General features: G+C 41.7%; 1 protein-coding gene across 6 annotated transcripts in view; it reads left to right on the top strand.

Annotated features, from left to right (window-relative positions):
* Positions 1-14112, top strand: part of sbno1 (strawberry notch homolog 1 (Drosophila)) — a 30362-nt gene that overhangs the window by 4643 nt on the left and 11607 nt on the right. For 3 of the 6 annotated variants that reach the window (XM_090234853.1, XM_090234855.1, XM_090234854.1), the window contains exons 6-20: positions 146-246; positions 1174-1264; positions 2206-2366; positions 2491-2624; positions 2733-2823; positions 3009-3170; positions 3370-3505; positions 3728-3833; positions 4174-4327; positions 4419-4601; positions 4815-4912; positions 7810-7955; positions 11947-12147; positions 12225-12413; positions 12620-12789. In XM_090234853.1, coding sequence (XP_090090979.1) covers positions 146-246; positions 1174-1264; positions 2206-2366; positions 2491-2624; positions 2733-2823; positions 3009-3170; positions 3370-3505; positions 3728-3833; positions 4174-4327; positions 4419-4601; positions 4815-4912; positions 7810-7955; positions 11947-12147; positions 12225-12413; positions 12620-12789 — 2123 coding nt within the window. The remainder of the gene's footprint in view (positions 1-145; positions 247-1173; positions 1265-2205; positions 2367-2490; positions 2625-2732; positions 2824-3008; positions 3171-3369; positions 3506-3727; positions 3834-4173; positions 4328-4418; positions 4602-4814; positions 4913-7809; positions 7956-11946; positions 12148-12224; positions 12414-12619; positions 12790-14112) is intronic. The other 3 variants (XM_090234856.1, XM_021602918.3, XM_090234857.1) reach the window with 1 other exon arrangement.

Below are 14112 nucleotides of genomic sequence, written 5' to 3' on the forward strand. Positions count from 1 at the left end.
TCTTTAGAAGTGACCTTGCGCAAGGGCTATTCAAGTGAATCATGCCTACGTGTCTGAAAGTCTTTGTTTCTAGTGGATGTGGTCAGTAGACGTGTCTCTACTTCCACTAATGATTTCTGTATTCTTTCTGTATCTCTTCTCACAGCGGAACTGAACAACGGGATAAAGAAGGAGGTGTCAAGTAAAGATGTCGCTCGGATCTGGGTGAACGACGACATGAAAGTGCGGAGCTTCTCACCTACACTAGTGAGTGGTGTCGTCCAATCGCTGACTCTTGACCAAAAAGGCGAACCGCGTAGGAGTCCTAGTAAAATCCGTTCTCCCTGTTCAATGACACACTCTAGCAGTCTCAAGGAGTTTTCACTCAGAGTTCGATTTGTTACTGTATTTTTTTTTCTTCATTTGTTCGAGTTGGTTTCACATTGCCAAATGTCTAACAAGCTAAAATGCCTTAACAAAACCATGTGTTCATGCAAGTAATTTGTTTATTGGAGAAAAATGCTTGCTTTAAATCCGTTTATGATTGTCGCTTAAGTGTAACTTGCGCGTCCCCAAACTTCATATTACTTTCGCTTTGGTCTTCCAACAACATGTGGGAGGAAACAGTGCAATAGCTGCTATAACTGCGATACGAATAGGCTATATTCAGTAGCCACATCCCTGGTATAAACCCCCGTCTCCCTCAGATGCGCTAATAAATGCCCTGCTACTCACAGAATATTTCAGAGATATCAAGTTATGGTATTGCATGCGTTTCATCAAATGCTTGCAGTCAAACAAGCAATAATACTCCTCTGGTTCTTTTCCTGTGTTTGGTTCGGACTCCATTCTCACCTGCAGAGAACTGTACCATGGTACTAATGGAATCGGACCAAAACCACCCTTTTTGAGCGAACCACTGTGCGCTGTTTTGTTTGCTCAACCGAGGGTAGTGTTCATACCAGTCCAAACTAAGGTGGACAAAGAACCGAAGTATGGTAAATTAAAAATCTCCAAACCAATTTGGTGTGGAAGCCCCCTTATCGATAAACGGCAACAACACAATGATTCCCTAATAATTACTATTTTCTTTAGGATTCAACAGAGCCTTCTGAGAATTTAATTTAATAGCCTGCTGAGTTTCTGTGAAATGCTTCAGACAGCTTAGTAACAAGTGATTATGTCTTTGTGTAGAAACTCCCAGGAATGGAGGAGGAGGCTGAGGAAGAGGAGGATGAAGAGTTGGGTCATGCTGAGACATACGCTGAGTACATGCCTATGAAATGTAAGCTTTACTGGCTGAGTACTCACAACTATTTAGTTTCCTTTCACGTTTACTGAAGCTGTTAAGCCTTGTTCACACTGGCAGTTTGAAGGGACTCAAACCACTTTTTGGGGGGGGGGGCGGATAATTCAGATTTTGAATCTGATATTTTTCCTGTAACCTGAACAGCCAAAAATCGCATTGAATCCCATATTTCAAGTCACCTTAATAGGTGGTTTAAAATCAGAGACAAATCTGATTCCTGTCCATGGAACTTGTCTGAATGGTCAAATTGAATTTCCCCTCACGTGATTTTTAGTCGGTTATTTGGCATATCTTGTTTGGTAGCTAATCTGAGTGTTTGACATGTATGTGGTAGCTTATTAACTTAATTGTTTACCAGCAAATTAGTGAATGTGCTAGCAAACTAAATGTCTAGCTAGCTTAGGTGACTGCTGTGGCTAGCCAAAAATAATATTGTTTATACTTTGAGGCTGTAAGTGTTCTTCCACTATGATTTCAAAGATTCAATGCAGATCAGAGACTTCCATCGTTGTCACCATAGCTTGCTATACAACAACTTCTGATGGATTGAGGGAGCACGAGCACCACTAATCAGCCTACGCCTCTGCACACAAACCTGCCATTGCCATGGCAACTAGCATAGCCAGGTCAAAAAATGACTACAGTCTGAGCAAGCACACATCCGATGTGGTCACTTGCTGCTTGGACAGTCAGTATTCCAAAATGGATTTTAAAAACAAACCTGATTTTGCACTTTTGAATCCTGAAGTGTGAACGAGGCTTAATACTTATCATAGTCAAATAATATTGACTGATGAAAGATGGGTGGAGCCCATGCAGAGGTGCACACTGAGTGTTTGCTTTGAGGGTGCAGAGGGCTTAATGGAAAACAAAGATTTGATTGGTCAGCTGGCTGATTTGTTGATTGATGGTTCCAGTGAGGATCGGGCTGCGTCACCCAGACCCAGTGGTGGAGACCAGCTCCCTGTCCAGTGTGAAGCCTCCAAACGTTTGGTACAGAATGTCCATACCAGAGGAGACTGTCGACCGCGGCTGGCTGTCTGCTCTGCAGCTGGAGGCCATCACATACGCTGCCCAGGTAAAGAGCCTACACTTACGCCACTGCTCACTTGGCCAGATAAAGACCCTACTACAGCTTGGCACTGCTTTATGTACTAGTGTAGATGAGCATTCACATACTGAAATGTTTCTTGTCTCCATAGCAACATGAGACATTCCTCCCTAATGGCGACCGAGCGTCCTATCTGATAGGAGACGGGGCCGGAGTAGGCAAGGGCCGGACCATCGCTGGGATCATCTACGAGAACTACCTCCTCGGTAGAAAGAGGTCACTCTGGTAAAACTGTAACTAGGGTTACCTGATACATCCCATTAAGAAACAAGATGAAACTACACACACGTATTCACACACACCCATTTCTTAAAGGCTATTCCGTCTTCACAGGTTCAGTGTTTCTAATGACCTGAAGTATGATGCGGAGAGGGATCTGAAAGACATAGGAGCAAAGAACATTCAGGTCCATTCACTAAACAAGGTAAGAGGTTGCCCGCTGTGTGCAGATGTACTTCTCCATGCTTTTTTCTTACATGGTAATAAATTGAAGAGGATCCTTCACACTGGATATGCTTTTCATATCTGCCTTCCAAAATGACGTGTTCACATGCATGTCAAGGAGTTGTTCGCCTTCACTCAAAACCCATTCTATTTTGTCTGTCCCAGTTTAAGTATGGTAAGATCTCGTCCAAACACAATGGCAGTGTGAAGAAGGGGGTGATCTTCGCTACCTACTCCTCTCTGATCGGAGAGAGCCAGTCTGGAGGGAAGTACAAGACCCGCTTCAAACAGCTGCTCCACTGGTGTGGAGAGGACTTCGACGGAGTCGTATCCTTTCATTGACCAACAGATGACTACTGTAAAAACAAATCATAGAAAACATAATTGCCCTTAATACAACTTGTCCACATTTATACTGAGTTTGTAGTCTGTAACTGCCCTTAGTAGGAGTTGTTGTAAACCGGTAGATGGAAGTGTCAGTTGTTTAGTGACGATAACACCTTTCCTTAATCCAAGCCCCTTTTAGATTGTATATGACGAGTGTCACAAAGCCAAAAATGTCTGTCCCATCGGGTCATCCAAACCCACCAAGACTGGACTGGCAGTCCTGGAGCTGCAGAACAAACTGCCCAAGGCACGGGTGGTGTACGCTAGTGCCACTGGTAAGATACTAACCGCCTAGTGAGGAGTCTGCTGGCGTTTTCATGCTTCAAATGATGAGCAGAGTCATTATTCTACCTGAACCATCTGTCGTGTAGCTCCTAAGTGCGCTATATGGAAAAGATGGTGGGAAGTATAGTACAAGATACGATAACCTAAATGAACAGAAGTGGTCTCCATCTGTGTGTGTGGTATTTTATCATTATTTGATACATTTCTTTCAGGTGCGTCTGAGCCCCGTAACATGGCCTACATGAACCGGCTGGGAATCTGGGGAGAGGGGACACCTTTCAGAGAGTTCAGCAACTTTATCCAGGCTGTGGAGCGCAGGTGAGGGAGACGGACACACAAGGAACTCGTCATAGTGGTGCAGCGTATTTGTGGTTTAAAAACGGCCACAGAATGGAGGCAGCAAGGGATCTTGAAGTTATGACTCTTGACAGGTGGAATCTGTAGAGGCAGAATGTCTTCAACCCTTAAAGTGATACAAAAAATGAATATGCAGATAAATCTGTTTTGTAGAAAAACTTCTCCTGCTGAAGTCTTGTTATACTTCCCCTTGTCTATGTCTACTGATATGGGATCTAGCGTATCACAAAATACTTTCTACTTTCTAAGAAATATCTATTCCAAATAAACCTTTTCCTCCCTTGCATTCCCTTTTCCTCAGAGGTGTTGGTGCCATGGAGATAGTTGCCATGGATATGAAGCTGAGGGGGATGTACATTGCCAGGCAGCTGAGTTTCACAGGTGTCACGTTCAAGATTGAGGAGGTTCCCTTGACAACCCACTACATCAAGATGTACAACAAGTCTGTACGCCTGGTAAGGAGCCTTGACCTAATCCTATCCTTAACCATTTTCCCTAGGATCTTTTCAGAAACAAACTCTGTTTTAACCCTGTCCTGTCTTTCAGTGGGTGGCTGCGCGGGAGAAGTTCCAGGCGGCTGCTAACCTGATGGAGGCAGAGCAGCGGATGAAGAAGTCCATGTGGGGTCAGTTCTGGTCGGCCCACCAGAGGTTCTTCAAGTACCTCTGCATTGCCTCCAAAGTCCGCAGGGTGGTGCAGCTTGCCAGGGAGGAGGTCAAAAACGGAAAGGTGGGTGGGATGTTTCAGAAGATAAAAATACGAGATTGTCATTGCAGTAATCTAGATGTATTTTTTTACATCAGATTTAAGAAGTTTAGGAATACTGCCACATGCATATTGGTTTTAGTGTGTTGTGGTTAGTTTGAGAGGAGGTGACTGGTGTTCTCCCGTATGTTTTTCTGTGAACCCAGAGTGACTAGAGGCCTATGTCTCTCTCTGTAGTGTGTCGTGATTGGTCTTCAGTCGACAGGAGAGGCCAGAACACTGGAGGCCCTGGAGGAAGGAGGAGGAGAGCTGAACGACTTTGTTTCCACCGCAAAGTAAGTTTTCACACAGGCAGGGATTCCGCTGGTCCTTAACGTCTTACCTCTCTGGGATATGTGGGACGGTAGCGTCCCACCTCACCAACAGCCAGTGAAAGTGCAGAGCGCCAAATTCAAAACAAATCTCATAATTAAAATTCCTCAAGCATACAAGTATTTTACACCATTTTAAAGATAAAATTCTCGTTAATCCAGCCACAGTGTCTGATTAAAAAAATAATGCAATACAGTGAAAGCACCACAAACGATTGTTAGGTCACCACCAACTCACAGAAAAACACAGCCATTTTTCCAGCCAAAGAGAAGTCACAAAAGGCACAAACAGAGAACTAATCACTAACCTTTGATCTTCATCAGATGACACTCATAGGACTTCGTGTTACACAATACATGTATGTTTTGTTCGATAAAGTGCATATTTATGTCAAAATCAAATTTTTACATTGAGTTACGTTCAGTAGTTCTAAAACATGCGGTGATTGTGCGGAGAGCCACATCAACTCACAGAAATACTCATCATAAATGTTGATGAAAATACAAGTGTTATATGTGGAATTAGAGATACTTCTCCTTAATTCTTAGGGCTGCAATCCTAACAGGATTGATATGACAACAGCTAGTGAGAGTGCAGAGCGCCAAATTCAAACAAGTCTCACAAATACAATTCCTCAAACATGCATGTATCATATACCATTTTAAAGGTCATCTTGTTGTTAATCCCACCACCGTGTCCGATTTCAAATAGGCGTTACAGCGAGAGCACCACAAGTGATTGTTAGGTCACAGAAATTCAGCCATTTTTTCAGCCAAAGAGGAGTCACAAAAAGCACAAATGCAGATCAAATTAATCACTAAACTTTGTTCTTCATCGACCCTCATAGGACTTCATTGTTACACAATACATGTGTTTTGTTCGATAAAGTGCATATTTATATAAAGAAATCTCAGTATACATTGGCGCGTTACGTTCACTAGTTCCAAAAACATCCGGTGATATTGCAGAGCCACACATTTTTCAGAAATACTCGTTATAAATGTCGATGAAAATACAATTGTTAGACATTGAAATATAGATACACTTCTCCTTAATGCAACCGCTGTGTCAGATTTTTAAAAAAAAAATTAAAAAAACTTTACGGAAAAAGCAAACCATGCAATATTCAGAGTACAACGTTCAGACAACAAAGCAGCCAAAAATATATCTGCCATATTGTGTAGTCGACATTAGTCAGAAATAGCATTATAAATATTCACTTACCTTTGATCTTCATCAGAATGCACTCCCAGGAATCCCAGTTCCACGATAAATGTTTGATTTGTTTGATAATGTCCATTTATGTCAAAATAGCTTCTTTTGTTAGCGCGTTTGGTAAACGAATCCAAACGCGCGTTCAGGCCCAACCGAACGTCGGACGAAAAGTTCAAAAAGTTATTACAGCCCCTAAGAAACTTGTAAAACTAATAAGTATAGAATCAATCTTTAGGATGTTTTTATCATAAATGTTCAATAATGTTCCAACCCGGAGAATTCCTATGTCTGTAGAAAGCACGAGAGAGCTAACTCTCTTGTGACCGTGCCTCAGAGCCTGTGGCACTCTGCAGACACCTGGTTCAATCAGCTCTCATTTGTCCCCACCTCACAGTAGAAGCCTGAAACAAGGTTCTAAAGACTGTTGACATCTAGTGGAAGCCTTAGGAAGTGCAAAATGACCCCATTTACACTATTGGAACGGTAAAGAGTTGAAAAACTATAAACCTCAGATTTCCCACTTCCTGGTTGGATTTTTCTGAGGTTTTTGCCTGCCATATGAGTTCTGTTATACTCACAGACATCATTCAAACAGTTTTAGAAACTTCAGTGTTTTCTATCCAATACTACTAATAATATGCATATATTAGCATCTGGGACAGAGTAGCAGGCAGTTTACTCTGGGCACCTTATTCATCCAAGCTACTCAATACTGTCCCCCTGTCACCAAGAACTGTGTGTTTGAGCAGTGCTGGTTCAAAAGCCTTCACACCCAGTGGCCTAGTCCTCCAGATGGAGAGTTACCCCAATTTTACTGTGTAAAACAGGGTTATGTTTGACTTAAAGGCATTTATTTCCAGTGGTATCATTATAGCTGCTATTGATAACTGGTTGCATGATTTCCTAGCAGCACCATCAAGTCAGCGTCAGTCGATACTTGCACAAATGTCTATTCTGGAAACGCTTACCTGTAACAGTTTGCTTAACTGCAGTGCTGAAATTCATACTTTTAAATAAACTTTTATCGAATACAACCACAGACCGTTTCCTAATTTGTGATGCTCACTCAGCACGAATGCGCTTGTGTCAATTGAATCTCAGATTACGCAGTACGTCAAGGGCGCTACGTCTCCAGTTGAGCAACACAAATGAGGAAAAAGTCTGTATTCAATAAAGTGTCATCACCCCACGGAAGGAGCGCAGTTGTACAGGCCAAAGAGGTACATGAAAGTGTTTTTTTGAATTGACATTTTTACAAATATCGACTGATGGCTCCTCAATGTTGCGAGCAAAGCGCACGACCAGTTATCAATACTCAACTCTGACTAATATATGAGAATGGCGTTGACCGCTCCTCAGCTAGTTTCTGATGGGGAATATTATCGTCTGTGTGATGCGCGCTGACATTTGTATTAAATTGCAGTCCAAGTTAAACTTCATGCAACCTGCAGATACCCTGTATGAAGAGAACATACTGAGAAACAACTTGGAATCTATTAGGACATTATATTTAACATGTATTGTGGATTGTTATTGTGATACTTTTCTTATTGGTGACATTGAGGCTAGTATTGTTCATCTGTAATGCTAGCTAGCTGTATGCTAGTACTATCTCTAACAAGGTGTTTGCCCTCTCCCCTCCCAGAGGTGTTCTGCAGTCCTTGATAGAGAAGCACTTCCCTGCTCCAGACAGACAAAAGCTGTTTAGTCTGCTGGGCATCGACCTGTCGGTCAAGAAGACGCCATCGCCCAGCGAGGCCGCCGCAGAGCAAAAGGGCAAGAAGAGGAAAGGTACTGGAGGGAAGGCACTAGGGTTGTAATGATTCACTCGATACTCATTGGTCCTGGTTTCAAATGTTTAAGATATGATTGCATTGGTCTGCGGGACCCAAAATCAATTCAAACGTTATGAATCGCAGGTTCACAAACTTTGTACCATGCCTTCAGAAAGTATTCATACCCCTTGAGTTATTCCACATTTTGTTACAGCCTTATTTCAAAATACCTTCTTACCCATCTATTCACAATAGCCCATAATGACTAAGTGAAAACATATTTTTAGATTTTTTTTTGTAGATGTATTAAATTAAATGCACAAATATCTTATTTAGGTAAGTATACACACCCCCTTGAGTCAATAACTCACCTGGATTGTGCAGCATTTGCCCATCTTTATTATTTTTAAAATTCTTCAAGCTCTGTCAAATTGGTTGTTGATCTTTGCTCGACAACCATTTTCAGGTCTTGCTGTAGATTTAAGTCAACTGTATCTCGGCCACTCAGGAACTTTGAATGTCTTCTTGGTAAGCAACTGCAGTGTAGATTTGTTTTAGGTTATTGTCCTGCTGAAGGTGAAATCATCGCCCAGTGTCTGGTGGAAAGCAGACTGAACCAGGTTTTCCTCTACGATTTTGCCTGTGCTTAGCTCCGTTTCGTTAAAAAACATTATCCTGGAAAAGCTCCCCAGTCTCTAGCGATTACAAGCATACCCATAACATGATTCAGCCATCACTGTTTGAAAATCTGGATATCCAATATATGTTTATTTTTTAAAAATCTACCAATAGGTGCTCTTCTCTGAGGCATTGGAAAAACCTCCCTGGTCTTTGTAGTTGAATCTGTTTGAATTCACTGCTCGGCTGAGGGACCTTAAAGATAATTGTGTGGGGTACAGAGAAGGTCATTCAAAAATCCTGTTAAACACTATTAATGCAGACACTGAGTCCGTGTGACTTGTGAAGCACATTTTTACTCCTGAACTTATTTAGGCTTGCCATAATAAAGGGGTTGAATACTTATTGACTCAAGACATTTCAGCTTTACATTTTTTTAATGAGTAAACATTTCCAAAAACGTGGTTCTACTTTGACATTATGGGTTATTCTGTGTAGGCCAGTGATGACAAAATCCAAATGTGAACCATTTAAAATTCCGTTCAACAAAACTAAATGTGGAAATAGTCAAGGGGTGTGAATACTTTCTGAAGGCACTGGAATTAGGTAGACAGTCATTGATCTTCAAGTCATTTTGCATGCCGAACAACACCAGTAGCCTTGTCAAACTGTGCGCAGTTGTGCGCTGTCCAACGAGAGGTAGGCCTATTCCTGATCTGGCACATCTGCGTGTCACCTTCAGCATTCAAATATTTGCAATATGGCTTGCGCAATAGAAGGCTTTATTAGTTAAGTGACAACCAATGTAATTCGCTAGGTTATTTTTATGAAATGCGCTGTTGAAAAATTGCGTTTTACCAGAATATAACTCTCCTAAGCTACCGCCCAAGTCAACTCTCATCTGGCTGTAGGTGGGTTACATGCTGATCAGGGCTTACATGAGACTTCAATTGTTTAAGTTCATCTGCAATTGTTTCAAGCAAAACACTTCCAAAACTATCAATTGTATATGGTCATTTTTAGATATACAGGGTAAAGTTGATAATTTCACAACGAGGACATCAATCACTTTTGCTACCCACATTGCATGGTCAACGCGGGGGAAAATAAGATAATTTGAAGTGTTTTCAGATCAAGTGTGGGGTGGTAGCTGTCCAGTTTCCCTTATGGCTCAGCTCAGATGCCTACATACACTAGAGGTCGACCGATTTAATCGGAAGGGCCGATTTCTAGTTTTCCTAACAATTGGTAATTGACGCCGATTACATTGCACTCCATGAAGAGACTGCGTGGCAGGCTGACCACCTGTTACGTGAGTGCAGCAAGGAGCCAAGGTAAGTTGCTAGCATTTAAATTGATCTTATAAAAAAACAATCAATCTTAACATAATCACTAGTTACCTACACATGGTGGTTTATCTAGCTTGTTCTGTGTTGCATATAATCAATGCGGTGCCTGTTAATTTATCATCGAATTACAGCCTACTTCGCCAACGGGTGATGATTTAACAAGCACATTCGTGAAAAAAGCTCTGTCGTTGCACCAATGAACCTAACCATAAACATCAATGCCTTTCTGAAAATCAATACATACGTATAGAAAAAAAGTGAAACCTGAATATTTAGTTACTATTGCCTGCTAACATGAATTTATTTTAACTAGGGAAATTGTGTCACTTCTCTTGTGTACTGTGCAACAGTCAGGGTATATGCAGCAGTTTGGGCCGCCTGGCTCGTTGCGAACTGTGTGAAGACCATTTCTTCCTAACAAAGACCTTAATTAATTTGCCAGAATTTTACATAATTATGACACAACATTGAAGGTTGTGCAATGTAACAGCAATATTTAGACTTAGGGTTGCCACCCGTTTGATAAAATACGGAACGGTTCCGTATTTCACTGAAAGAATAAACGTTTTGTTTTCGAAATGATAGTTTCCGGATTTGACCATATAATGAATGATCTAAGGCTCGTATTTCTGTGTGTTATTATGTTATAATTAAGTATATGATTTGATATTTGATAGAGCAGTCTGACTGAATGGTGGTAGGCAGCAGCAGGCTCGTAAGCATTCATTCAAACAGCACTTTCCTGCGTTTGCCAGCAGCTCTTCACAATGCTTGAAGCAATGCACAGCGCTGTTAATAACTTAGGCTTATTAGGCTGGTAATATGATAGTGCCTGTAAGAACATCCAATAGTCAAAAGTATATGAAATACAGATGGTATAGAGCGAAATAGTCCTATAATAACTACAACCTAAAACTTCTTAACTGGGAATATTGAAGACTCATGTTAAAAGGAACCACCAGCTTTCTCATGTTCTGAGCATGGAACTTAAACGTTAGCTTTTTTACATTTACTTTTTTACACTTTTACTTCTCCAACACTGTTTTTGCATTATTTAAACCAAATTGAACATGTTTCACTATTTGAGACTAAATTGATTTTTATTTATGTATCATATTAAGTTGTGTTCATTCAGTATTGTTGTAATTGTCTGGTATGGGCTTTTTTTTGGTCCTCCAATAGGTATCGACGTGGAAAAATCATAATCGGTTGACCTCTACCATAGACATGTACATAATTACACTCACAGAAGTCAGCTCAGACCAATCCAACTCGGAGGCCCAGCTCATGAGCTCCATCAGCAGCAGATTTTAATATCATGTTTTTATGCAACAAATGTTAGTGTATAGCACCGAATTGCATCAGTTTCGTTCCTCTAATCAAACCGAATCACTTCAAACTAAATGTATCGGAGTCCATCTATCTAGATGCTTATTGAATCGTCTTGAAAGGGAAAGATGCCCAACCCTAGCAGGCGATGGGTCTGATGGGACAGCGAAGAGTTTGATCTCAGTTTTGTTCAGTTGGTTACTTCAGCAGATCTCTACTTGCCTATCCGGTGTTCTTTTGACCCTTCTCCCCAATTTTGTGATATCCAATTGGTAGTTAGTCTTGTCCCGTACGGACTCGGGCGAGGCGAAGGTCGAGAGCCATGCATCCACTGAAAATTGACCCCACCAAACCGCACTGCTTCTTGACACACTGCTCGCTTAACCCGGAAGCCAGCCACACCAATGTGTCGGAGGAAACACTGTACAGCTGGCGACCGAAGTCGGCGTGCATGCGCCCGGCTGTCACAAGGATCGAACCGGATCTGTTGTGACGCCTCTAGCACTGCGACGCAGTGCCTTCGACCGCTGCGCCACTCGGGAGGCCCGCCTATCCAGTAGTGTTATTGTGTGAACCTGTGACTCATCCTAGGTGTTATGTAATGTTCTGGCTTATTGTTCCACAGATGAGAAGTGAATCTTTAAAAGGGCCTTATTGTGGGAGACTAAGTGTTTTAGCTGTTTACCAATTGTAATTTTCCCTCTCTCCCAGCAGGTGCTGAGATAAAGAAACCAGAAAAGCGGAAGAGAAAGTCTGGTGGTCTGTCAGGGAGCAGCTCTGACGACAGCGAATCGGAGGAGTCTGATAAGGATGATGCGGAGAGTGACGACAGTTTCAAGTCGGTCAGCTCAGGAGAAGATGATGATGACTTCAACCCCTTCAAGGATGATTCCAGCGAGGATGAGGAGGATGGTGAGTGAGGGAGATTGTTGATATTGAAGACGTTTGACTGCTACCGAACATTGTCTTATACTTTCTGCCTCTTTTAGACCCCTGGCTGTCTGGAAAGAGGAAAGAGGCGAAGAAAGGCAAGGAGAAGATGAATAAAAAGAAGAAAAAGAAGAAGAAGAGCATTGACCCAGACTCTATCCACAGTGCCTTGTTAGCCTCTGGTCTGGGCTCCATCAGGCCTGCTTTTACCACCCCCATAGTCAAGACCTCCAGCACACCTGCCATAGGTGAGTTAGTAGCAACAACGCACCTGCCATAGGTGAGTGTCGTGTCGAACTTCTGTGCAAATCCCCTTTTGCCATCTATGTATTTTCCTAAGCATGAGTTAGGGTTGTATAACCAGTCCAGGATGAGCAGATGAAGATATTCAACACTTAAGGTAAAAATGATTTTTTTTTAAATGATTTTTCTCTCCCTCTAATCCCTCCATCAGCCAAGGTAGAGGCAGATGACAGCTGTATGACCAGTCAGGATGCTGTGGAAGATGCTCAGCAGATGAAGAGAGATCTGTTGGACCAGCTGGAGAAGCTGGCTCAGGATCTACCCCCCAACACTCTGGATGAACTCATAGATGAGCTGGGAGGACCGGACAATGTGGCTGAGGTAACGGGTTGACCTCTTAGATGTAATGGCAAAATGTAGATTTTCGCCTCAATTGACATACCCAAAACTGCTATTCCTGTGTAATTACATGATTCTGACATGCAAAAACATGGTGTATTTGGAAGGAAGACATCTGGGAGATTGAGTAAATGATCAGAAGATAGATAGGGTTATAGTTCAGAATACACTAGATGAAGCACACAAACTTTATATTTAATCTTTCATTGACAAGCTATACGTGAATTATAGAGCTGGATACATATTGGATGGCTTCCACAACATGTGAACAATGGCAGGTAGAAAAAATGGGATTGATAAACCTAACTAGAAATGGGCAGATGTTTTAGTAAGTCAGGTGTGGTCACGGGACATTTCCAAGTGTCCCTAAACCTCTCCAAATGTCTGTAAATTAGATAATTTCAGTGCTATTACACATTTGCAATCCCTAACTGTTATTTGTTTAGTATAAAAACACAATCTCTACCGTATCAACCTCATTCAAACGTGGTGGTGTTATGGGGTATCCAGGGTACATTCAAGTGTCCTTTCAACCTCTCCAAAGTGTCCGAATGTGGTAATTGCACTGTTTTTGCACACTGGATGTGCCTAAACGTTATTGTTCACTATGAACAGTGTAATTTCTACAACACCAACCTCAAACATTGTGGTGGTGTCGGAGACATACAGGGGATATCCATGTGTGTAAAGAAAGAAGAAAAAAAAAAGTTCCTCAAGTGCCTGAACGTTTAGCCTAGGCATATCCAATGTATTAGTCCCACATACAAATGAACAATATAAAAACAACAGATGGACAGTACCAATCAAAAGTTTGGACACACTTACTCATTCAAGTGTTTTAATTTATTTGTACTATTTTCTACATTGTGGAATAATAGTGAAGACATCAACTATTAAATAACACACACCTAATCATGTATTCACCAAAAAAGTGTTAAACAAATCAAAATTAGATTTAGATTCTTCCAAGTAGCCCGCCTTTGCCTTCATGACAGCTTTGTACACTCTTGTGGTAAAAATAAAGTTTTAACCCACTTTCTGGTCTTGAAGGCTACTACCAGGTCCTCTATCAGAGCATCAGATAGATTGACACCCCCCATGCTGGTATTGTAGTCCTTCACAGAAACAGGAATAGGGACATTCGTCCTCACCCGTGCCCCATTGGCAATTTTCACCCTCCTTGAGACATGGTCGCTATTGAATGCCTTATGCTGTGAGGTGAGCATGGTTACTTCCCTAGTGTCCTTCCGTTTCACAAAAAGCAGTTTGTTAGTCTTGATCCAACGTATGGTCCCCCTCTCCACT

Source organism: Oncorhynchus mykiss, chromosome 5 (assembly GCF_057628025.1).
Source record: "Oncorhynchus mykiss isolate SJ-2025 chromosome 5, ASM5762802v1, whole genome shotgun sequence".
Taxonomy (NCBI): domain Eukaryota; kingdom Metazoa; phylum Chordata; class Actinopteri; order Salmoniformes; family Salmonidae; genus Oncorhynchus; species Oncorhynchus mykiss.